The sequence below is a fragment of the Onychostruthus taczanowskii genome, unplaced genomic scaffold (assembly GCF_017590055.1).
Source record: "Onychostruthus taczanowskii isolate IOZ18803 unplaced genomic scaffold, ASM1759005v1 scaffold66, whole genome shotgun sequence".
NCBI lineage: Eukaryota > Metazoa > Chordata > Aves > Passeriformes > Passeridae > Onychostruthus > Onychostruthus taczanowskii.
The window spans coordinates 2,850,463-2,875,489 of NW_024504344.1; the positions used below are offsets into that span (position 1 = coordinate 2,850,463).

Below are 25,027 nucleotides of genomic sequence, written 5' to 3' on the forward strand. Positions count from 1 at the left end.
TCTTTTTTTCTTTTTTTTTCTTTTTTCTTTTTCTTTTTTTTTTTTTTTTTTAAGAGGAAAAGGCCTTTTCATCACTGCTGTGACTGTCAAACACATCCTTCATTCACAAAGGCAAACTGCATTTTGTTAGAAACAGAAGATGTTAGGCACCACAGATCAGGAAAGAAAATTCCAACTTTACTTTCCATGGATACATTCCATGAAGCCCTCTGGCTTTAGCAGCAGAAACATCTTTAATTGGCTCATCTGGAGATTTCAGACCAAGTCTGACTTCTAACACTGGGAATGTACCCCAAATACTGGAAATGTTCCCCGGCTGTCACCCCAAGTAGTCTTGGAAGACTTTATTTCTTTTCCTTTTAATTGCAGAGTTGTCTCAAAGACATTCACCTTTGAATATTCCTTCAGAGCTCCTTGGAAACAAACCCAGTTGCAGTCTCCTCCCTCAGGCTGTAATTCAGAAGAAATGGCAGATGTCTCCTCCACAAAAGGAGGCATAAAAATCTTACAGGCTATTTTAATCTTAAATTATTCAGCTTGGTCGAACAGCAGTCATTCCAATGGAATGTAGGCTTGTACTCCAACAAGGGTTTACTGTTTCTAAAATAAATGTCATGGTAATACATCAGTGCTAGACCTTTACTACCTGCACATTCACATTCAACAGTCACTGTCCCAGTTGAACAAAATAACAAAAGAAGGACATTTGCTAAAAGAAGGAAATTTAACAGCTACCCATCAGAACAATATAAAAATCCCATTATTTTGGAAACATCCATCCAATTAAAAGTACATGTAAAAATTAAAAATTAAGGCAAGCCTCAAGTAACTGCTACATGCCTGTTCTTTTGATCCTGCTTTTATAAAAAAAATGGCATATTCTTGCTTTAAAAAAATGATACATAACTGCCAACTGAACTCAGCACTAAATTTCTTAGCAATTCCAGGTTTTGTATCCTTAAAGCCCATAACCACAGGTATTCCTGAGCTGGAAAAAAAACAGACTTAATCTCTGCTTTTGTTTTCCAGGATTTTACATACTTCTCTGGAAAGACAGCCTCCATTTCAAGTACCACATTAAGAGCCCTGGACATTTACCCACAGGAGAGATTTGCAAAGTTAAAAACGTACTGAAACATAGTTTTCCTCCTCTTGTACCAAGTAATGCACTTTATGAAACAAATCAATCAGATTAGAGATAGCAAACCATTAATACTTAAGTTAGGGAGCAAAAACATTTCAAGTGGCACCCAGAAAAACTTTATTCCATGTAAAATAATATATGCAATTGATGATAATGATTCCTGTTGTTGAACCTCTGATCTGTCCACTCACCACATTATCCCCAAACACAGATAGGAGCTTACTGAATTGACAAGAGACAGATTTTCTGATCATCACCAAGGAAAATCCCTGGACTTCACAGGTCTGTGTTCAAGATCACAAGACCTCCTCCACTGAGGAATGCTCTTGGGCCTTTGCACATGCAGCCATGCTAGGAAATAAACACTGGGAAAGGGAGATAAGCATTCAAAATTCTTCATGTTTTTTTATTAATTTCATTTTCTCTTGCACAAAGGAAACTTAATAGAGGACAGAAGGAGAAAACAAGTCTCCTTCACTCTGTGACAGCTCTCTCCCTCCAGCAGAATCACATCTTCGCAGTGGAATTTGAAGAACTGTTGGAAGGAAGGAGCAGATGGGGACCTGCTTCCACAGCAAGTACCTCACAGCAGAAAACAACCCCACACACCACCCACCACCCTGCAAGATTCTGCTCTTGGAGGATAATTAAAAAACAAGCAAACCACAAAAGCATTTGACATGTTAAAATAGGCTTAGTTACAGTTTAGATACCACAACACCGCAACAATTTAAAAGATAAATACAGAAAAGGTAAGATTTCAGCATTAGAGAGGATGTAAGTTCACAATAAAAAAAGGGTTCTCATGCATATATAACATTTCCACAGAACTCTAAGAATACTGATATTTATTCTTTAAAAATTCACAAGCTTTGGGATTTTTCTATAGATGAACTGAAGGACAATATTGTAAAAATGCAAGCAGCAGGTGACTAGCAGGGGGAGAGGATGGCCAAACAGACTGTCTGGGGGGAAAAAGGGGACTCTTCAGAGCTCCATATTCCCACACTATAGGGGAATAAGTTTCCAAACAGTATTTCTTTCCCTAAGTGATGAACACATTATATTTAAACATTTTAAGCACATAAATATACACATCTTACAATTAAACACATTCATTTCTTATTATTTCTTTAAAACATGCAAAATGTCATTTAATGTCACTTTCACCCCTGCTCTCATTCCTGCCTCAGGGTGCCACACAGGTTGGTACCACTTCAAGTTCCTGAATTTACTCAAAATATACAAGATTCTTTTAAAATAAACAATGAAACTTTTGTGTTTATTTGCTTCCAGATTTTTACCTCCCATTTTTTAAGATAACACTTCACCTAAAGATGCCGTAAAAATGCTGAAAAGGGTCTTACTCGGACATCAGTAGCGTCTCCGTGCCGGATAATGCTGGCCCACGTGGTCGGCTCGCTGCTGTTTTCAAAGTAGTGGAAAACCTTCAGGACGCGTTCCATGGCCCCTGGGGAACGTTCCATCCCAGTACTGAGGTGAGTCTTTGCACCTGAACTTGGGGTGTGATTCAAGTTTGGGTCAAGGTAAGCTGCTGCCATGGTTTTGCTAGATGCTAGGTATCGGTCATATTCTAGGGAAAGGGAAACAAAAAAGAAATTCATTTTAGTTATGCATGAATCTTATACTTCTTCATACAAGGCATTTACCAGAAAACCATGAAGATTCACTTCCTTTTTGGAAAGCAACTAAAATATTTATGTATCTACAAACATAAAAACCTACCACAGAAACTGAAAGCCCCTTGGAGCAAGTGATCTGAACTTGAACACCACAATTATTTACAAAAGTGGTATCTTTAGCAAAACCTCTTCCATTTGTTTCTCAGAGACTGAGAACCCAGGTCCCTGACAAAGCCTTCAACACCAAATACCAGCTTTCAGTTCAAACAGTTTTCATCCCTAGAATCCTCCAAGTCTGGTCCTACAAAAAGCCTCTGAAGAGGCATAAGGAAACCCCAGCACTGAACTGGAGGCTCTTCACTAAGAAGCCACACACCAACACCAGGCTCTCCTGTTTCAAGGCTAAAACAATGAAATCTTCACTCCTTTTGTGCTAGTTTGGGAACCAGTGGGACACAAACCCATCCAGATCTAAGTTCATTATTCAGTGAGGAATCATTTACATCACACCTACCCTCCTGTCACCAATTCCTGAACAAGGGGCTAAATTTTATCTTCCACTAGCCTGATTTCAAAGTCTGACGGCAAAAGGCACAGACCTTGGTATGAGTCTGCATGTCAAAGGAGAAAGAAGAAAATTGCCTCTTGGCTATTGCTACCTAATTAGTCAGCCACAAGCAGATGGTGTCTGAGAAATCAATGCAGTCCAAGAGAAAAAGAGCAAAGAGTACCTCCTCCCTGCCTGCCAGGCTGGAGCATCATTCCAGTCTGCTGGCTGCAGAGTGCAAAGACTGCAGGGCTCTGCTCCAGGCCTTGGACAAGTGCACAGAGCTTTCCCTACCTCCTCTCAGTGAGCAGCCAGTAGGGAGGCAGTTTTGAAAATGTGAAGTTAAAAATAAACTAAACTTGATCTTTTTGGCAAAGTGCTCTGAATGCCTTCCTGGTAGTAAACTGAATGTCTGAACCCTCGTTTACCTCACTGAGAGGCACAAGAGAGACCCTTCCAGCTGAGCTCCTGTAATGCCTGGCTGCCCCTCAGAGCTTCAGCCCTGCCACCTGCCACGGTGCTCTGCTGACCTCCCCAAAAACTGGCTCAGAAAACTATTGGGGGGGAAAACATCAAAACAAAAACCCAGGTGACTTGGTTTTCAGGACTGGCTTAGTTCCATACCTCAGGAAAGGGAAGAGAAGCAGAAGCAGCCACCATCAGGGTGAGGAAGCGCATCTCCCCTCCAGCAGCAGCTGTGATAACACCAATGAGCTCAGCTAACAGGAATTAACACCAGCAATATCAAGGCTTGAGATCTTCAGATTGTAGGCAACATTTGGAGGCTAAAAGGACTGGAAGTCTTAAGCATCTATCTAATTCAGACCCACCAGACAAAGAAGAAACAATAGCCCAACTGGGCAGGACGTCTTTACCTCCTGAATAAATGGTTGAATTGCATTCATCCAAGGGAAAGGTAGGAACTCCGCACTGGACAGACAAAAGGCCTCTAATGTCCTGCCCTCAAGGGAAGATGGTAAGAGAAGCCAAGGAGAAGATTCTCCCAACACTCCTCCAGTGTCTCACCAGTGAGGGACTTCCCCCACCTGCCAGTTTCCTATCTCTGTGAAAACTCAAGAAACCACTACAGCTTCACTGTTCCTCTTTTCTGGCCATCAATACAAATGAATTAAGCTAACCTTAGACCCACATTAAAGCCTCTCCTACTCTTCACCTCTCATGAACAGACACAGATCTGAAAACTCTGCAACCCCTCAGCAACTCTTCAACTTCTCCTCACCAAAGGAGCCCGTGAGCTGTTTTCACACAAACACTGACTTTAAAGCTGAAACAGGCACCAAAATCTTCCCTCTGGCAACTAACACCAAGACAACAAGACTGTACAAGCTCCAAACTGCAGGACTCCTTTCCTGTAAGGTTAAAATAGCCATTGCTAAACCCCAAAGGTCCGGAGGGTAGGGAGTTTCACCAGGACAAATTCAGGCAGATGAATCCCAACTTCCAACTGTTTGGAATGAAGTTGTCCAACTCTTTGGAATGAAACTGCAGTTTGCAGGCTCAGACAAGGCTGCTGCCCTTGTGCAGGATGCTCTGCATCCTTCTTTAGAACAACCCACCCTACCTCAAGGTCACTGGTGAAACTGCTGAGCTTTATTTAAAGTTTACATAAGCAGACAGCAGGGAGAATTGTTACAACACAAAGCAAAAATGAGTCATTTCTTCACAGAGAACCAAAAGAATGCCTGCTTTAGTATTAATTCACTACACTGCATCCACTTAATACACACATTCATCAGGTTTTATGTGGCTGAAGAATGGCTGTCCAGGGAGAAAAGCTATTGGGAAAACACCAAACCAGGCATTCAGATGTCTAGCCATAGGTTTAAATATGGACAATCTCCACCCCTTGGGAGCAGCAAACAGGAAAGCAATGCAAGACTCCAGTACCTACACACTGAAGTGCTCTTACAAGGTGTCATTTCAATGGACAGGCAAAACACTATTACAATGTTTCCATATTCAAGAAAATGTGGAATTAGACATCAGACTGACAGTACTGGGTACGGGGTCAGTTTTCACAAGGTTATATTTTACAGAGGTTTTTCAAAGTAAAACAACCGCCTTCACAAAACTAGAATAGCACTTTTCCTTCAGAATTTGATCATCACTGGTTCCTTACAACTTCTTTTAAAAAGCCCAATGCTTACTTTATGAAGCACCAAAGCAGCAATAAATCTGATAGCTCCAGGTATAGAAACACATGCCATATCTCTGGTTATGGACCTATTAACATTCCCATTAAAACCAGCCTCTGGGTTTGAGCTTGTAATGTGACTGTAAAACTCTGCCCCAGGCCAAAACTTTGTAAAACACAGCTGCTGTTAAACAACTATTTTACAAGAGCGGGTTGTTTTACGACACAAAGAAAGCTCAGATAACAACACCACGATGCTTATTTGGGCTGTTCTAAATTCAAACCAGACTGGTGTGTAATGCTGCAATTACACATCTCAGTTTAAATGAGCAGCTTTAATCCTCTTGGTATTAACTAGACAGGTAGTGTGTGCTACCATGGGCCAGAAACAAGCTAGAGTCAACCAAAAGAAGGCAGATTTAGATTATATATATATCAGAAATTTTGGACAGAGCAACCTGGTCTAGTGAAAGGAGCTCTTGCTCATGGCAGGGAAGTTGAAACTAGATGATCTTCAAGGTTTCTCCCAACCAAAACCATTCCACGATTCTATGACTTAATTCTACTGTATTTCATTGGATCTTGTGGTGTAAAAAGCTAATGGTCTAAAGTGAAGCACGGTCACATTTCTTTGTATGCAAGGCTCTGTGCCAGCATCCCTTAGAGCTTCCAAGAGGAAAGACTATTGTTCTCCCAGTGCTTGCACTTCAGAGAAATTCCTGTGATTTCTCAGTAATGTCAAGGACTATTCCAGGATTGAGGGAGGAGCAAAGCAAACCAGCCCTGGCCTTGGTGATACAGGAGTGGGTCTGCTGAGATGCTGCAGTTGTTACCAGACTACAACACAAGATGTATTCTTGCTTAGATGGTTTTCTTTACTGTGGTGGGAGCACCTGAGATTTAGGCAAGTTGAATCCGTCTAGAAGTAATTTCCTCTCAATGTGACTCTTACTGACACATTCCCACATTTGCTGACTATATCAGAAACAAAGTCAGTGTTATGACTTCCAGTAGCACAATCAAAGTTCTAAGTCACGTTTCACTTTGAGCTTCGAGTACTCAGAAATTAAATCATTTTCATTAACGAGACAGTCAAAAGTCATTAAAAAATATTTAAATCAATTAACTGCAAATTGGTTAATAAAGTGATAGAGTCATCTTATAAGGAAAATGGTTTCAATGCAAATAATGTCTTCAACATCAGCAGTTTGATAATAAAAAAATGATTAAAAAAATAAACAACACTTTCTCTTATTAGTGTTGGCTGATGGCCAACAATGCAGTGCTAACAAGTTCATGTTACAAGGAACCAAGCTGTAATTATTCACATTATTCTCACTGTGACTCCACGTTGTCCTTTGTAGATACCATGAAATCTTATTATTCTTTAACCTCCACATCCTGATCCCCATCTTAGGCCTGAAGGCATCGACATCTATGAGCTAAAGCCCCTTCCAGGTGGCATTTCTGCAAAATAACCTGGCCCATCTAAATTCAAACCTATACAAATCTGAAAGAATCTATAAAATCTATTAGAAAAGTTACGAATCTATGAAAATACAGTAAGAATTCAGAGTTTGTTTCATTCTCTGGTCCTGGTGTAATAATCCTTCCACGAGACTTAAAATACTTTCAAATATTACTTAATTATTAAAGTAAATGAAAGATTAGATTTAGATTGCTTGCACCTTTGACAAACAACGCTGCTTTACTGGACAGACTGACTGGAAAGCGGCTTTCCAGAGGACCTGGATGTCTTGGCGGACAACAAGCCAACCATGAGCCAGCAAAGCATCCTCGCAACCACCAGGCTCCTGGGCTTTGTTACCATCCTGACAAGAGAGACATGGACATTATGGAGACAGTCCAATGAAGGAGCACAAAAACAGTTCAGGAATTTGAGTGTCTGTCATACAAGGAAGGGCTCAGAGAAATAGGATGGTTTGGCCTGGGGGAAAAAAGCTCAGAGGGATCTTCCAAAAGTGTATGAACACCAGTAAAGATGGGGCCAGACTGCTCCCAATGGTGCCCAGTGAAGACAGGAAGGGCATGGAGGGACAGAACAGGAAATCCCATTTTAAGTATTAGGAGAAAGTTTCTGCACTACACAGGTGGCTGAACGCTGCAACAGGTTGCCCAGAGGTTGTGGAATCTCCATCTGTGGATATTCAAATCACAGCTGAACAACCTGCTGTAGGCTGACCCTACTCAGAGCAGAGGCAGAGGAGGAGAAATCTCCACAGGTGCCTTGCAACATCTGAAATTTTGTTATTTGGCAATAAAAACTAAATTAAGGATTTATTTCACACTCTAAAATCATAAATTATCCAGAATACATCTCACATCAGAGAGTAAACATCTCGTGCATTTCAAGCTCAATCCATTTTCACAGCTTGTATTAAATCCTGCTGTAACTCACCTTGCAAATATTAACTTGACTATCTCAACCTCACAGACAGGAAAGGTGTTAAATACAATTTTAACAATGATCCCCATGACAAAGCCTGTATTTTTGGGGCTTCTGTTTAGAGTCAGCACATTGCTGACTTTTGGTACTCCATCACCTGATACAAACATATCCACATCCCAGCAGAGAAGCAGCAAACGTGCCAGGTGTGTGACAAGTCTTTTTTGCATTTCCTTGATGTCAACATCTTCTTACACATTTAAGGACTAAACCTGGAGAAAACCATTAGGTTTGTGATTTCAAATATGGGACAGATGCAGAAAGAAAGGAGAAGGGCTATTTTTTCCTTTTATCATCACTTTAGCCTTCAAAGACATTCAGTAATTATAGCTATTTTGCATAAGTCACGTTGGAATGTCCCTATTTGTTCCCTGCTGAGTTTATTTTTCTTGTACTTCTTTCAGCAATGCTGATGTTCAAAAGCAAAAGAAAAAAGGAACAATCCTTTGTTCTACTTTACCTTGCCTTCCAGCTATGTTCACTGTTTTTGGTAATATTTGCTATGACTACATCCAATACACATCTATTTATTTATTTCTCTTGCTGTCTCTTTTTCATTTCTTCCTGGTCACTGCTTTCTACCTACTCCTCCAAATATATGCACTTTTAAGTGTAGTATTTGCAGCCAAAAGCATTTATTAAGGCTCTCAGGTCAAAGTATAAAGCCAGACACATTAAAACAATTTTAAAATCAAGTTCCTGGTACCTACTTTGGCCTAAATCATCTTACCAAGTACTTCACTGTATAAGTATGAAATGGAAAAACAGTACTGGCAATTCCATTTTTTCCCTCTCAGGGAATATTGCCTGAACAGTTACTAAATCTATGTCTCAATACAGTTCAAAGATAATACAGACCAAAGTCAAAACAAGTTTAGCAATACAAATTGCCAATATGGGAACATTTATTTCAATTATAACAATGTTTTAGGAGATTAAATGTTCAAGGGAGCATGAAGGAGGAATTCAGACACAGCCTGAACTGCAAGACCCACATGAAGCAAAGCAGTATGACAGTCCTGGGCCTGTAAATGTAAAACAAGTATAACTCACTAAAATCAATAATAAATAAAAATATAAATAAATAAATGTATCACCTAAATTAAATTAATCAATGGCATATTCCCTGTACAGCTGTCACGGACAAAGGCTGCTGAAGAACTCAAGAGTGGATTTTGCTGAGTGCCAAAGAATTTTGAACTCTAAATGGATTTTGCTGAGTGCTGTTACTGGTGTAGCTGCACCCTGGGATGAAGGGACTGAGAAAGTTTCAGGGGACTGATCAATGGTTAAATGTTTGTCCTGTCAAGCAGCAATTTTCCAAATGTCCCAAGATATCTTGTACTCATCCACCCTGCATTCAAAACTCCACCCATCCTTCTCACTAAAAATCCCACAGGATGAAGCCCTAATGTACCTTTAAATACTCAGTTTAACCCAATTTTATTGAAACATTACATAATCTGTGCTATCAGCAATTCCCTTTGGAGTTAGCACCGTTTTCTATTTTTAATATTAAAAAATTAAATAGCGAGGAAACATCAGTTGTGTTGGGAATACAAGAAAATCAATGTCTGTACAAGCTTTAATTAGAACACAGTATCCAGTTAGATACTTGCCTAATTTCTCAACAGCACTCTGAACTTTCACTGTGGTCCCTTGGCACCACTGAAATTCAAATAAACACTAATCTCCCCTTGCATTTTCTGTTGCTTGCTTCTAGCAAGCTCTAGAGAATTAGAGGGGTGCAGTTTTATTTCAAAAGGCACCAGAGAAATGAGCAAGTAACAACTGTGCCATTTCAAAATAAAGATTTAAATTAATTTCTATGTATTTTGAAGCTGCACTACTTGTTGGCAGCAGCTCTTCCTACGAATATTGAAATAAGAGACTGAAGGAAGCTGTGTGAATTCAAATAATCTTTTCTAACACTCCTGTCTCAAATACTGCTCCAAGAAGGACCCACATAGCCCAGCTCTTCTTCCAAACAGCTTTAGAAGCAAATACAAGCTGGAGAGTTTATTGTCCTTCTAGAATAGTAAAAACTAATGAGAATTGGTGATGATGCAAGCGTACTTCTCTGAAATTAAAAACAAGAAGTGCCTGAAACCAGAGGCAGCAGAGGAGAGCGCTGAGGTATCCAGCTATGCACTATCAAGGCTCAAAACATTTGGCTTTGGCCAAATTTTACCTGGGATTTCCTGGTTTTATATTACTGAATGACACCATCCCAATTTATAATTCAAAATGTTCCAGCTATCTTTTAATGTTTAACTCCCTTTAATAATTTTAACCGTCAGATAAAAGGCACTTAAGTGCTCAGGAGGAACAGCATGACTACAGCCTCGCTGTTGCTGGCAGGGCAATGGCCTATTAGAAAATTCAATGACCTGAAAAAAGTTTTCCTTAGGCCTATTCTGGCTCAGGTAACAATAGTCTCTGGTATATATGTAGAAATGAAGAAAAACATGATTCTTTACTCTTACTCTGGCTAAGTCAAGCTAGAAGCAGATAAACATACACTGTATTTCAAGATTTTTATTAAAAATAAAACAAAACCCAGCAAAACATAATAAAGCCTTAAAAAGGCAATTTAAAAAGCAATTTAAAACACCTCATCCACTCCAAAGAGATCATCAGGGCCCTAGCCAGACTTCTGGAGTCAGCACCAATAATTCCATACTGCTTTGTATCAGAACACAATTTATGGATTCCCTATCAATGCTTTCATCCCAGGTGGATGCTCCTGACATGCTGTGTAGGGCTGAATCCAAACCAAGGACTCACCATCTCACTGCAGCTGGAATCCTCCCTTGGACATGGTCCCTTGTTCCCACACTCTCTCCAGAAAAATAGGGACTTCAGTACTGTGCACTGCATAGCTAAGGGAAGGGCTTTCAATGCTTTTGCTCTTTTTAATCCCTATGAAGCTCTGAGGTTTCTTGTGGGGTTTTCCAGTGAATGTGTCATTAAATCTCTGAATAGAACCATCAGCACTGAAAAGCTCTGAAAATTTGCATTATCCAAGAAAATACCCTTGGTGTCCACCCAAAGCACTTTTCATCTTTTACTTTCAATCTACTAACACTGGGCTACTGAACCCTTCTTGAGTTTAGATTAATTCAAGCATGTCTAATATTCTACAGGTCCTGAAGTTCGACATTTATGCTGTACTGAAAAATAAGGAATTCACAATTTTAAGGGAAAGCTCTCAAATAACTCAATTACAATATAAAGCGGCTTCAGAATGTGAATTTTGGAAGTTTCCTCAACATAAACAGAGAGGAGTCAGACAACAGCTTACCAAAGAACTGATGTTAGAAAAACTAATTCATTTTTCCTAGAACCATCTGCAATATGTATGTAAAAATTTGGCTTCGCATGAGACACAAATGACAAGAAGGGTTAAAACTTCTAGAAGAGACGAAGAAGGTAACAGCTGCAATTAGACCACTCTACTTGCAACTGAGTCACTACTTGCTGCAAGTTTGCAAGCTAGGGGAAGAAAGCCATTCCAACCGGTATTAACCAGTCAAAATATATTTAATTTAGGACTTCCTTCAAGTGAGTTCTCTGAAAGTGGAATTTAGTACTTAAAAGGATAAAATATTGGGTCTCTGGTAGAAAAATTAATTACAACCTGGAAGAGGTGGGTTCAATCCCCTGAAGCAAGACAAGCTTCAGTACAATTAAGCTACATCAGTTTTGTCATTTCCAATTGTAGAAGGGATCATGCAGGAACACCACAAGAATAATCAACCACAGTACATGTGCTACTATTTTCATCTCCTCTCCAACCTCCCTGGGTCAAAACCTCATCATGCTTTGCAACACACAAGCCATAAACACATCTGCCAAAATCCATATCAGCCCCTTCCACTAAAGCAACTGTTTGAGTTGCTCCATCTAGTTCATCACATCCCACCTGAAAAAATCCAGGTATTTATTTGTTACTGGCAGTTATCTAAATTCAAACAACAGGGAGTGGGATCAGAAATATCAGAAATATCTAATTCAAGTGCTACACATTTCAAAACCAGAATTAAAATCAAGTCTTTGCAGGTTCTGTGACAGCCCGTCCGTGGTGAATTAGCACAGACCCAGCAGCACTGAGGTCCCAACCCACCAGAGTGAGCACATCCTCTTCATGGCAGGGGAGGCAAAGGAGACAGGGGATGACTGGTTTGACATCTTCATGGTGGAGAAAATCAGGCACACCTGAAAGCATCAAGTCAGCAGGTTTCACTAGCCTCATAAGAATTTACTGCACCTTTTTAGAATATGTTTGATAATGGACAGGTATTCAGTAAGAAGCTCATAAAGATGCAACTTACTTTACAGTGCATTTTTCTTCTATGCAATTATTTCCCTGGAAACAATAAATCAATTCCCACCACCACAGTGATGAAATATGCAATTTGTGTGTGACAATCTCACCATTTGCAGAAACAGCAGGTGGTAATAAATTAAGTTGGTGTTACACAAACAAGACACCTCCATAAGCTAACACCACACACACAGAGGTATCAATTCATCCCCCTTCAAGTCTCTGATAGAACATACAGGAATATTAATTGGAGAGGGGGGATGCACTAAAACACGTGCAGTTTTTAAATGCTGAATTGACTTGGCCTGAGAAAACAATCCAAAAGGATCTGACAATTAAAACACCTTTGCACATGAGCTTCGGGAGTTCTTACATATTTGCAATCTGTGCTCTTAATATGCTTGAATTTATTTTAAAATAAATACTTCATAGTAGCTAGAGAGAAAATAGAAGAACAATCTCCTTCAGCAAGGAGTGTGTGTGCTTTAATATGTATGAAAATATTTCTGCACAAAACCTGAATTTTGTTGTGACAATACACCTTCCACACCACAAACATGCAGCAAGTCAGAGGAACCTAGGTCAGAAGTACCTGGAAACATTTAAATCACATTTAAACACAAACTGAACAGGAGCTAGTATTAGGAAAAACTGCACAAATTGGTAAAATTATGAAAGATTCTAAATAAAGACTACAGTATTTCATCAGATTACCATTTTCACCCTGAAATTGGTTCTTTGGGATTTCTGTGACTTAGAAGAAGTTCTGTCAATGCTTACTAAAGGCAAGGGGTGGGTGTCTTCAGCATCACACAACCCCTTGCCAGCAGAGAATTATAGATTAAGTTTCTAATTCAGCCCCAAGGTTCAACAGAAAAGTCAATGGAATTTCCAGAACATCTTCTGCACTGTCCAAAAGTCCAGAGAAGCACAACTAAAATAATGAAGAGGCAGAGCAGGAGCCTTGTGAAGGGAACCTAAAAAAGGCAGGACGCCAAGATGGGAACTTGATCAATATTTACAAGAGCCATCAGGATGGATAAACTGGTATTAAAAGATTCTCTGAAAGTCTCTAATACAGTGGATACTGAAGAAATATAAGGACAGTTGTTGTAGACAACAGTCATGCTCACACAGTCTCCTGAGAGAGTCACAGGTAGGAGATGCTGTCCAAAGAGACTGAATCACTGATAGGTTAAATTATTTTTACATTAAGAACATCCATAAAAGCTTCACTTTTTGCCTCTGTTATTGAAGTTGAAATAGGGAATTATAGAATGGTTTGGGGTTGGAAGAGACCTTCAAGTTCATCTCATTTCAACCCCTGCCATGGGCAGGGACACCTTCCACTATCCCAGGGTGCTCCAAGCCCCATCCAACCTGGCCTTGGACACTTCCAGGGATGGGACATCCACAACTTCTCTGGGCAACCTGTGCCAGGGCCTCACCAGCCTCACAGGGAAGAATTTCTTCCTAGTATCTAACCTAAACCTCCTGTTCTTCATCTTAAGGTGGCACCCCCTCATCCTGTCACTCCAGGCCCTCGTCCCAAACCCCTCTCCAACTCTTCAGGCACTGGAAGGGGCTCCAAGGTCTCCCTGGAGCCTTTTCTTCTCCAGGCTGAACCAGCCCCAACTCTCCTGGTCCGTCTCTACAGCCATGGTGCTCCAGCCCCGTGATCAACTTAGTGGCTTCCACTGGACTTGTTCCAAAGGTCAAATGTAACCCTTGGGGCTTCCAAAAAGTTCAGATGAAAATACAGATACACAGTTTTGGCAGCTTTCTTATAGACTATATTTATCAAGTCAATAGATGCCAGTGTAAGACAATGATGTCCATGCTTAGAAAAGCCTGAAATCAAGTCAGAAATCTAACAGAAGTCATATAACATTTTTATTACAGAACAAATCAGAAAAATAAACAACCCTATGAAAAAAGCCCATGTATGAACACATCCAAAAAAGTCTACACTTTACATATTCTGTTCCTTTGAAGGGTTCATATAAGTATGTTTATAAAAAAAACAAAAAACAAAAAAAAACAAGGAAAATTAAAGATGTCTCATCACTCAGGTCTTATTTTTCAAGTTTTTTTAAAAATATTTTCTTGCACACAGTTTAGGTTCTCATGTATAGTTTAACATCCAAATAGCATTAAAGGAATTCGTCTGGTTCTATTCAATAACATTTACTGATTTTCAATACCTGGTCAAGAGAGAGGTGAAGAGGAAAAACAAAGAGGGGGCAGAGAACAGGTAGGAGATGAAGAAATGAGAAGAAAAACTATTCCATTACAATGGTTAAAGAAGGCAAAAATTGGTGAAAATGCCAGTATTACAAATTCAAGTGTAATTTCCAACTTCAACCTTCTTTTTGCCTTTTTCTTTGAAGCCATTTGTCAACTCTTAGCTGGTACCCTGACAAGTCTGACCAACTAAATGGACAGATGTGACTAAAAAGACCAAGAATCGTTAACAGGGGCAGAAGTTGATGGAATTCTCCGGGAACAGGATAGACAAGTAAGGCTTGTTTGCATGTGATACAAGGAAGCAGATGAGCCCCCTGTAATTTGCACCAAAATCAACAAAAGAGCTGATCATTGACTATCATGGCACCATCCACAGGTCTCCAGCCAGACACTGGAATTTTAAAGAGGTGATAGGAACTTTTAACAGGTAATGAGGTGCTTCTTTTCCACCAGAGACCGATTGAACATGGTGAAAGAACAAGTAGCGACAATGAAATGCAAAGGAAAAGGTTAATTTGAGATACGCCTGGGGAAGTCAACAGCAGCATAAGCACAACTAACCTCTAATTATTTCCCATTATTTTGTAAATGTCAAAGTATGGTCTTTAAAGATGCTCAGCTTTGTCAGAAACATGATTTCATTACATTTTAATCAGCTGCAGAATATTTCACTTAGCAAGTGAGTTTCATGGCTGACAGGAATTCGACAAGAAAAACTCACTTAAAACGCAGTTTTGTTCTTCTGTCAAAGACAACACCACACAGAGGAAAATCTGAGACATCAAGAGTTAATACGATTTGCTCTGAAGAAATGAGCTGCAAATGATTTTCACACTCCAGAAGGAAATTAGTTTTCCCACTTTAAGAGGTGAACAGAAGAATACTTTGGTAATACAAAGAAGAGTACAGAGCAGCATACTTGATAAGACTTCATGGTTTACTCTACCCCTTTAGGCAAAATAAATACATTTAAAAAAATAAATAAATAAAGATAAAGCCCCTAAACAAACAGCCCCAAGCCACTATCTTCCACTTACTGCAATGCTACACATTTTAAAAGTTTCAAGAAAGAGCAAATTCTGATTCATTAATGGGCAATACTAATTCCTCATTTAAGATGCCACTTAACAGCGACTGAAAACATCCCTGTTCCACCCTTCTTCGCGGAAAATGCATTTTTCACAGCAAGAACCTGAGCTGCACAGACTGTGACACAGAGCAGAAGTGAGATAGGCTCAGAAAGGTTGAAGCTGTAAGAAAAATCCCTCCAGGAACAGATCCCGGCGGGTTCTCCGGTGCAGAAGAGGCAGCACAGCCCAGCCCCATTTCCCCACTCGTTGTAAGGATCCCCTACCACGCTCAAGGTCAGAAAGCTCCATTTCTTTCAGGACTTCATCAGACTCGAGGTTTCTGGGGCCAACTCGAACTGTGGAAGACTTTTCTCAACACCAATGCATGAGCTTTTTTTTTTTTTTTTTTTTTTTTTTAAACTAGACAACTCAAAGACTCTTCATTGTTATAATTAATCAAAAGAAACTCACAGCATATTTTGGAGATGTAGACAACTAATACCAAAACTAAACACAACGTTGGTTCAGCTTCTATTTGCTTCAGTTTTATGATATACAAGGTAATTTATTAAAAACATCTCTTATCCATCTTCCCTTGGTTATCACAATTCAGTCATAGCATTTAAAAGGACAGGACTTGAAAAAAGTTAGATTATTTCCCTGCTATGTCTGCCTTCAGTGTTGAGTTCTGCCACCTGCAATATCTGATATTTAAAAAAAACAAAAAACAACTTAAAATCAGAGTTGTTGCTTTCAGAAACTGGACAAATGTCCAGAAAAAAAAAAAGAAAGATAAATACTTTTTTCCTCATTTTTCAGATGTAAGACATAAATTTAAAACTCAATTTGATCTTTCAGAATCTAATTTTAAAAAGACAATATATTGCTGTACAGCATATATTAAACATACAGATTGATCTCGATGTTTTAAAAGGCACTTAGCAAAGATGTATACCAATATAAGTTATTTACAAATAATTTATTTTGGACAGAATTTGTCAATTCTTACAGGACATCTTACAGGAAAGCCTTAAATTCCATGTTTGTTTCAATGCAACAAAATTAAGTTTAAAGGGAGATTAATTAGGCTGAGAGTATAACTATAAACATGTTGTTTTGACAGAAAGCTCTGAACTTATAAATCAAGTTATTATAACATTTATATAATCTTCTCTTACATGCTAAACAAAACAGTTCACAATGATAAAACAAATAGCACCTCTGTGGTGTGAAATAAAAGAGAAAAAAGAAAAAACCACAAAGTAATAATTAAAGCAGAAAATAATAGTCTATTTAAAAATTTAGTGCCAAATTACACTGTACCACCAATATCAAAGAAAATACGGGCCAGAATCAACAAATCCAGAACCTAAAGTGTTCCAGATCCACTCTTCTTCTTCAGTAGGGCCTTAATTCTGCAAAGCAACACCCACCCCTATGGATTTCCAGCAGTTTGGAACATACCAATGTGCTGGTGGTGGTGAGTGCTGGAATAGCTGAGTGCATGAGGATGAGGAAGGAGGAAGCATTCAGCACCTGAAAGGAGCCAGCTCTATAAAATCTGCTCAGTCACAAAGGACACATTTTATGAGCAACTTTATTGCAGTGCAGGAGGTTGTCCTTGGGAGAACAGAAGGGCACAGCTCACGTCCTAACTACTGCCTGATCAGAGAGATACTTTTCCTAACAGAGAAAAGAAATAAAGCAGCACATTTTTATTCCCATTTACAACAAGAGTAGAGCCACATTAATAATGTGAGTGCAGACTGGATATACAGAGCAAGGGAAGTCCTAAAAGGAGAAGGAAAAATATTCAAGAATTTTATGTAATAACCTACCAAAAGTTATAGATTAACTATTGTTTTGTACAATTATTGTAGGGCTGAAGCATCACGTGTACCACAGACAGAAACAAAACTAAAATTCATGACAATTCCCACATTAGGGAAAGGGAATGACTCTCACTTCCCAAAATGTAGCATTATTCCAAAAAATCACAATCTCTTGTTTATGTTCCTACCACTGAACAGGAAAATACTCACTGGACTGAGACATCAGTGACTGATTCATAAAATAAAATTATTGTTCTTGGCAGACATAAAAAACTATTTGAAGTTGAGGTTTGGTGCTCTCCCTCTTGATTTTATGTCTCTAAATACTCTGCTCATACTAATGTTTCCTAAATTTCCCAATACCATGCTGAAGAAAGACAGAAGATTTGTGACTGCAGGTTTCAAAGCTGTCTTCATTTCTCATTCTTCTGAAGATGCACAAGCCTTTGCAACCACACAAGTAACTTGAGACAGCTGATTGTAAAAATCCTTCAGCCAGTATTTTTGACCTCTGTGAACTCATAAATACAGACCCAAGTATGATCCCATCTTACAGCCAGTTCTAAGTATGAGAGTTTTCCCCCCATTTTGATAGTTTTTTCCTTGTTCCTGATATATTTACACCCAACCCCTCCCACTGTGGTTTATTTTACTTTGGCTTGACTGTGATTTTAACATTAAAAAAAACAAACTAGAGATAAATCTGGATTAAACAGAAGTGACTGGTTGCCATTGCTTTTCTCTACTGGATAAACATAAAAGTGTGTTTTAACTTGCCTGGCTTTTCCTACAGGATGGAACAGGAATTGTGAACATGACCTTGCTGTGTATCCAGGAGTATCCAGGGTGTGCTTGTTCCTGATTTCAGATAATTCTCATTTCCAGCTCGTTCCCACTCCCATCTCCAACGAACAGTCACTGCTCCCTCCCAAGTACAGACCAGACTGAAAAAGCACAACTATTATCCCTTCAAATTTTAGGAATGAACAATTCAGAGATTTCAGCATAACAATTAAGGACTTGGATAATTCTGAGTAGAAGACTACCTGAAGGAGGGTTTATCACAGAAATTATTTGGCAGCCACAGCAAGTGCTCTTGCTCCTACTGCAACACCTTGGTTTTCATCAGTGTGAGACACTACCTAAAGTGCCCAAATGTATCACAGCCAGAGCTGGGAAGAGAAGTGAGATGTGGCATATAAGAGCATTATTCCAAAAGCATTTTTATTGCACCTCTAGACTGACAAAAGATATTTAAATTATATCTAGATGTGCAAGTTTGGTACTTCAAACATGAAGTCCAACACTACTGGTCAATACAGGTCACACAGCTTGTTCCAGGAAAACAAAATTAATGCAACCAAAACCAGCAAAAAGTTTATTCAGTATCACACAAACTATACAGAACCTATACAAACACCAAAATTACTCTGGAAAGAAGAAAAGTAATGCATATTTTCCTACCAAAGACCTGATGATGCCTAGTATTCATATATTCAGTTTATATAGTCTGTATCCACAAAACAGTACATAATATACTTTATATTTTATATCAGATACTCTATGAAATACTATGTGCATGTATTTAAAAAAATATGAAAGTAAAAGCAAAATATTGAAGGGGCAAATCTTTTATTTCAAGGACAGAACAGGAACAAGAAAGAAATTCTCTAGCGTGAGGGTGGTGAAGCCCTGGCACAGATTTCCCAGAGAAGCTGTGGCTGCTCCATCCCTGGAAGTGTCCAAGGCCAGGTTGGACGGGGCTTGGAGCAACCTGCAATAGTGGAAGGTGTCCCTGCCCATGGCTGAGGGGGTTGGAATGAAATTATCTTGGAGATTCCGCCCAACCCAAACCATTCTGGGGTTCTACGGCATCCTCCCAACTCTGTGTAAGAAAACAAGGCACTAAGCCCTCACAAGAATAACCAGAACAAAATCCCCTTAATTTTAGGTTCAGAAACATGCAGAAAAGCCCACCTTCTGCTAAACCTGGTTAGCTGATAAAACATTAACTTACTGACCTGACAGGCACCATCCCTTATGCGTCCATCCCACTTCCATCCAGAGGACACTGACTGGAACAGCTCAGCATGTAAATCCTAATTTCTTTGCTGCTCTTGTGATAAACATGACACAGCAATCAGCCCTGAACTGGGAAGGGATACACAGCTCCCTGTCACCTGAGCAGTGCCTTTTCCCTCTGGGAAGGGGCTGGGATGGATATCTGCAGCACACACATGCTCCTATTTGACAGGTACAGCTACATATAACCATAAATCAAGAGACCTTTTAATTCTGCCAGCATGAGTCAAGACTGCTGCAATCAAACACCTGAATGGACAAAAAACTGTTGTTCAAGTACCTAGCAATGCAATTTGTTGCATGGGAATCATTTGTTAGGATGAAATTGAAAAGACTGCTCTACTCCAATTCTTCAGATTATCTTGACCAACCATTGTGACACAGGCAAGACAAAAGCCCCTTTGAGCTGAACACACTGAGATTTCAGGAACATGATTCCTACTATCTCCCCATACAGGAACAGATCATTGCTGAGTTGCAAACATTATTAGCAGAAAGGTTGTGAGAAGAGTTTAAATCCTATTGCCCCTTATCTTCCAAAATCAGCTAAGAAGCTACAGAACACACCCAGTTTCTTCTCACTCTCCTTCCCAGAAATAAAGATGTAACAGGACAGCAAACCATTACTCACCCTGCAATCACTTATGATGAAAATGTTCTTTGCTTCAATGACCTCCACGTGGATGTTAAAGGAGAAAACTCAAACAGTATGGGAATCCATGACCAAATACTGGCAATTAAATGATTAATTTTGCTTCATCAAGAGGCATTGTCCAAATGAAGAAAGTTTGGTTTTACTTTTAGTTCTACAGCACAGCCAACTGAAGTAAAAAGTTCAGCTTTGAGTCTCAAAATGCCACTCTTCAGTTCATTACCCTCATCCCCTGCTGATGTGACCCTGCACAGGACATCACTGAAGAGCTCAGTTGCTGTGAGCTGCTGTCCCAAGTCACAGCAGAACTGAAGCACACACTGATTTTACTCCTGTGTTTACTCAAGATGAGGAGACTTAGGCCATGAAAAAGCTGTTCCTCCTTAGACATTTCCTTGGTGAAGCAAGGGACAACACTTAATTTGCAGATTCCAATTTTCAAAGAAAGTACAAACCCCTAGTGCTTGCTGTTATGGATCTGAAATCACTGGCAGGAGAAACACTACTTTAGAAAGCAGTGACAGTGCTCGGGGACAGGATTAAGCAATCTCCCTTCTGGCAAAGTAACAAACCTCAGCTATCAAATCAACAAATGAAAAAAGGGAGTTTGTTTACAGGTTATTTTCAATAAAATGACTCAGCAGGATTGAACACATACAGAAATGCTTTTCTTAATATCTATGCTAAGCTACATTAAATATCAGAAGAGGACAATCCTACCCTCTTTCCATATGCCAATAAATACAGAATCACCCAGTGCTGGGCAACCACCAGCTACCTCCATACCTCAGCAAGCCCTGTCCTTGACAACCCAGCAGGGAAAACTGGCACTGGCAGTTCTCAGCATGGGTTCAACAGGAGACACTGCAGGGATCTCATTGCTTTTGCATGATGATGACATCTTCATGAATGATATAGTATTTCTGTAACTCCTCTAATAAAATACATTTATGATGTCCTGTACTTCAGCTTCTTTTAATAGAATATTTACAAAGATATTTCCTTACATCTGGCCTTTGTTTGTTGTGCTGGGTTATAGAATTCAGCAGCTTGTACAGATTTCCCTACTATATTGTTATAGTGTATATTAATCTATAATGTCTCCAGTATTCAATAATTCCATTAACAAATCCATATCAAGTCATGAATTTTGGATTAAGAGTGAGGGATCTTCTTCCAGACAATTAATGAAAAGTACATACTATTTGCTGGCACATCAACATTTTTACAATACATGAATTAGCAATTATTCAATTTCCAACACTACAGCAAGTGGAGGATTGAGACAACCTAATACATTTCTTACAAATATAACACCAGTCACAAAAGCTCATTTCAGTACCATAGTCCTACCAATAAAAGCTTCCACAAGACACATTGTCCAATGAATTGCATTTGCTAAAAGCACAAAAACAGGTAAGAGATCATCTTTGGTATCTAATGTTGAAATACTGCAAGTGTTGCCAGGCTAACTGGGCAAACCAAATTATGCACACGTCTGTAGATGTATTTTACATATAGAAAATAAATACAAACACACAATGGGACTTGTGATAAAGAAATTTCAAATATAAACTGAATAAGAAAGCAATTAGGGCTATAAACTCCTGGTTAACTTTTCTGCTTAATGCATAATTTCCAAGAATAAAACATTCACTTGGGTTCCAACTTCCACACTTTGCTCTTAGACTTGTTTTCCAATTCTTCTTTAAAATAATATTTCAAACATTTTGTTTTCCTTACTGAAGTTTTAGGTTTTTTTCAGGCAACTCAGAATTTCATTCCAAGCTGCTTCACTGGCTCATTACCAGGTGCTACAATTGATAAGATCACACATCTCCATTACCCAGGGAACGCCAAATACTCCCCCAGCCCTTTAAAACAATCACTTTCCTTTCTTGTAAAAATATCTCAAGCTCCATCTTCCATTCCAGTCGTCTTTGAATACGGAACAATCATCCCAGTGGGAATGCAGCAGACTCCCTGAGCTGCAGAGTTCCTGTATTTTAAAGAATATTGAGCTAACATACGCTGTGCTGTAACACTGAAGGGGAGAACCCCCCTTGCTTTTCCAGATTATTTTCCACCTTTAAATATATACAGGCATATCAGGAATATGATACTCTGAGCAATCCAGTCTAGTGGAAGGTGCCCCTGCCCATGGCAGGGGAGCTGGAACTAGACAGATCTTTAAGGTCCCTTCCAGTCCAAACCATTCTGTGATTCTATGAACTTTTTGCCTTTAAAAATTAGTGGTTTGGTGAGATTAATGTTATTTTTCTTCTTTCTACAAAAACCTCCCAAAAAACACAGGAATTGAAGAGATACTTTTCATGGTTTGCAAGTCTCATAGCTCAAGAAGCTACAAAGTTATTACTAAGTTTAAATGAAGTTTAGCCAAAATTACCATCCAGAAAGAAATGGCCAATGTAACCCACGTGGTTAGTGAACAACAGACTGTCAAATGACAGACCAGACTTTTCCCAGCTATTTTCCCCTCAGACACCAAGGGAAAAGCACCTAATGTCACCCCTAAACTACACCTACAGCGCAAAGAAAAAATGCAAGAACAGGTGCTTCCCTCCAGTCACTTCAACCAAAGCTCACTGAGAAGATGCAGCAGAATGCTCACACAAACAGAATGGCTTTTTTCCTTTCTGTACACAAGAACAATTAGATTTCCATGTTACATATACAATATCTGCATCAAAGAAGCAGGATATCTTCCTTTAGAGATTATTTACCTGCCTACAACCTTCACAGCAACTTCCCTTACTCCATTTTCTACGACTGTGTCCCTCTTAGTGATCACCTATCACCTAAAAACCAAAAGGGCCTGTTGGACTGAATGTTATCACTCTGTCAGCAAAACAGAGATTTATGACATGGAGATGAAGGAGAAACAGCTCTGACCTCCTCTCTTATGCATCCAACTGTCTTGCTCATATTCAACACATGACCAGCAGGTCCCATCTGAACACACCCCCTCAATCAGCAGAGCTCACCAAAAAACAAACCCACAACATTTAACTTGGAACTGCTTCTCTCTTTAAAAAAAGATTGCAACATTTGCGATAGGGAAAAAGTCTTTCCCAGCAGATTAAATACATTTCACAACACAGGTTAAATTTTTTAATATTTCTTTTAATCAACACCAGGTTTTTGACTGAATTTGGCTCAATTATTTTAAGCCAGTACAGACTTTCCATGTTTGTTTGAATGGCTGAGTTCAAGGACTGTGATCACCCTGCAGTAACAACTCACATGGCACACATTGAATTACATCAATTAATTGTTCATAAATGACTAAACAGAGTTCTTCTGGAAGATATTCAAGAAACTTCCTCCTCCTTGGAGTGGATAATTCACAGACCTATAGCAGAGCCACCCAACTACCCTTGGCTGTCACGTTTACACTGCTTTCACTCAGTTATTGTGTAAGGTTAAAATGGCAGGAATTCACAGGAAACACAAGAAAAAAGTTCACCAGCAAAAGTATCTAGGTCGAAGTGCAATACTTTATGCTATTAATGATCTTAACAAATTTCAGAGATGTTAGTGAAAAGTCTTTAATGATCCATGACTACTTTCTAGTCTGCTGTTAGAGGCAGAAAGGAAACAACCCTGTATGATACCAGCACAAAGTTTCAGCACTTAGCTGGGAAAGGAGTGGTGACTACTCAGGGATCAAGACAGGCACTTCAGCATCCCCCGAAGTTGTAACTGAGCTTCAGGATGATTAGTCCACAAGACCTGACATTTTAAGTTTCAAATTACTTAATGAGAGGGAGGAAGCAGCCAAAAATGTCTTTCTCCTATCCTGACTATAGTAACACAGATTTACTGAGAAGAAATATGCCAGCAACAGAGTACACACTTTCTCTTCATTCACCCATCGGAATACCCTCAAATCTGGACTGGGCAGATCCAGACTGAAATATTCAATTCAGTAACACTACTTAGATTAAATGTGGAGAGGAGGCAAAAAAACAACACCACACATTTACACAAGTACTTTCTAAAGCAAGCAAATATCTTATTCTCTGTAGCAGTCCTACAGACAGAGCCACAGAATTGGCTGCAATTAGGTCATCCCACGCTATCGCTAAGAAGATTTGACGATTTCAGATTTAAGAACGCTAAAAAAAGTGGAACCTCTGTATGAGCACAGACTCACTGAAACATTTCAAAGCCTTTTCAAAGAACAAACATTTGCTGAGATCACACCTGGTAGAACAAAAGCTCAATCTGTCCCATTCAAAAGGAACTGAGCAGTTAGACAGTAAGTTATGGATAATAAAACACACACATCAAGATCCCATTTTAAGACATTATAAAATACTTAAAAGTTTTATCAGTTTTTGCTACAGGTAACCTGATGCTGTAACAGAAAAACCAAAGAGGCAGAATAAAGACATCAGAACTAAATGGTTCTCTCATTAATATATTACCTTTCTTGGACTGCAGATATCTCACAGCCCTTATCAAAGTAGGCCAGATCCGTCTCATTTCCCTAAGGTTAAGCCGGTGAACAGTACACAAAGTAATCATCGACTAAGGCATGGCCACCATTCAATGACAAATATAGCTCAAGCTATTTCTCATCTGTCCTATTTTTTTGGGAGGCTGTGATGAAGCTTTTTCTAGAAATCATCACAACTGGCAGCTGTGAAGATCCTGGTGCCTTTGTCCTCTTATGCAACCCCTGGTGTCCCCCTTCTCCCCCCAACAGGAATAACAAGAGATTACAGGGCTGCTCTCCAGATTTTGGGGCAGAGGGGATGGACAAGCAGTCTTCCCTGAAGTCATGTTCTGAGAACACAGATGACCAGAGGAAGAGGTGGGATCATTTTTCATTCAT

General features: G+C 39.3%; 1 protein-coding gene across 15 annotated transcripts in view; it reads right to left on the minus strand.

Moving 5' to 3' along the window:
- Window positions 1–25,027, minus strand: part of PTK2 (protein tyrosine kinase 2) — a 190,131-nt gene that overhangs the window by 104,443 nt on the left and 60,661 nt on the right. For 13 of the 15 annotated variants that reach the window (XM_041420831.1, XM_041420829.1, XM_041420828.1 and 10 more), the window contains one exon: window positions 2,512–2,738. In XM_041420831.1, coding sequence (XP_041276765.1) covers window positions 2,512–2,706 — 195 coding nt within the window. In that variant the 5' untranslated portion in view covers window positions 2,707–2,738. Of the gene's footprint in view, window positions 1–2,511; window positions 2,739–12,082; window positions 12,175–25,027 lie in introns of all 15 variants that reach the window. The other 2 variants (XM_041420830.1, XM_041420832.1) reach the window with 1 other exon arrangement.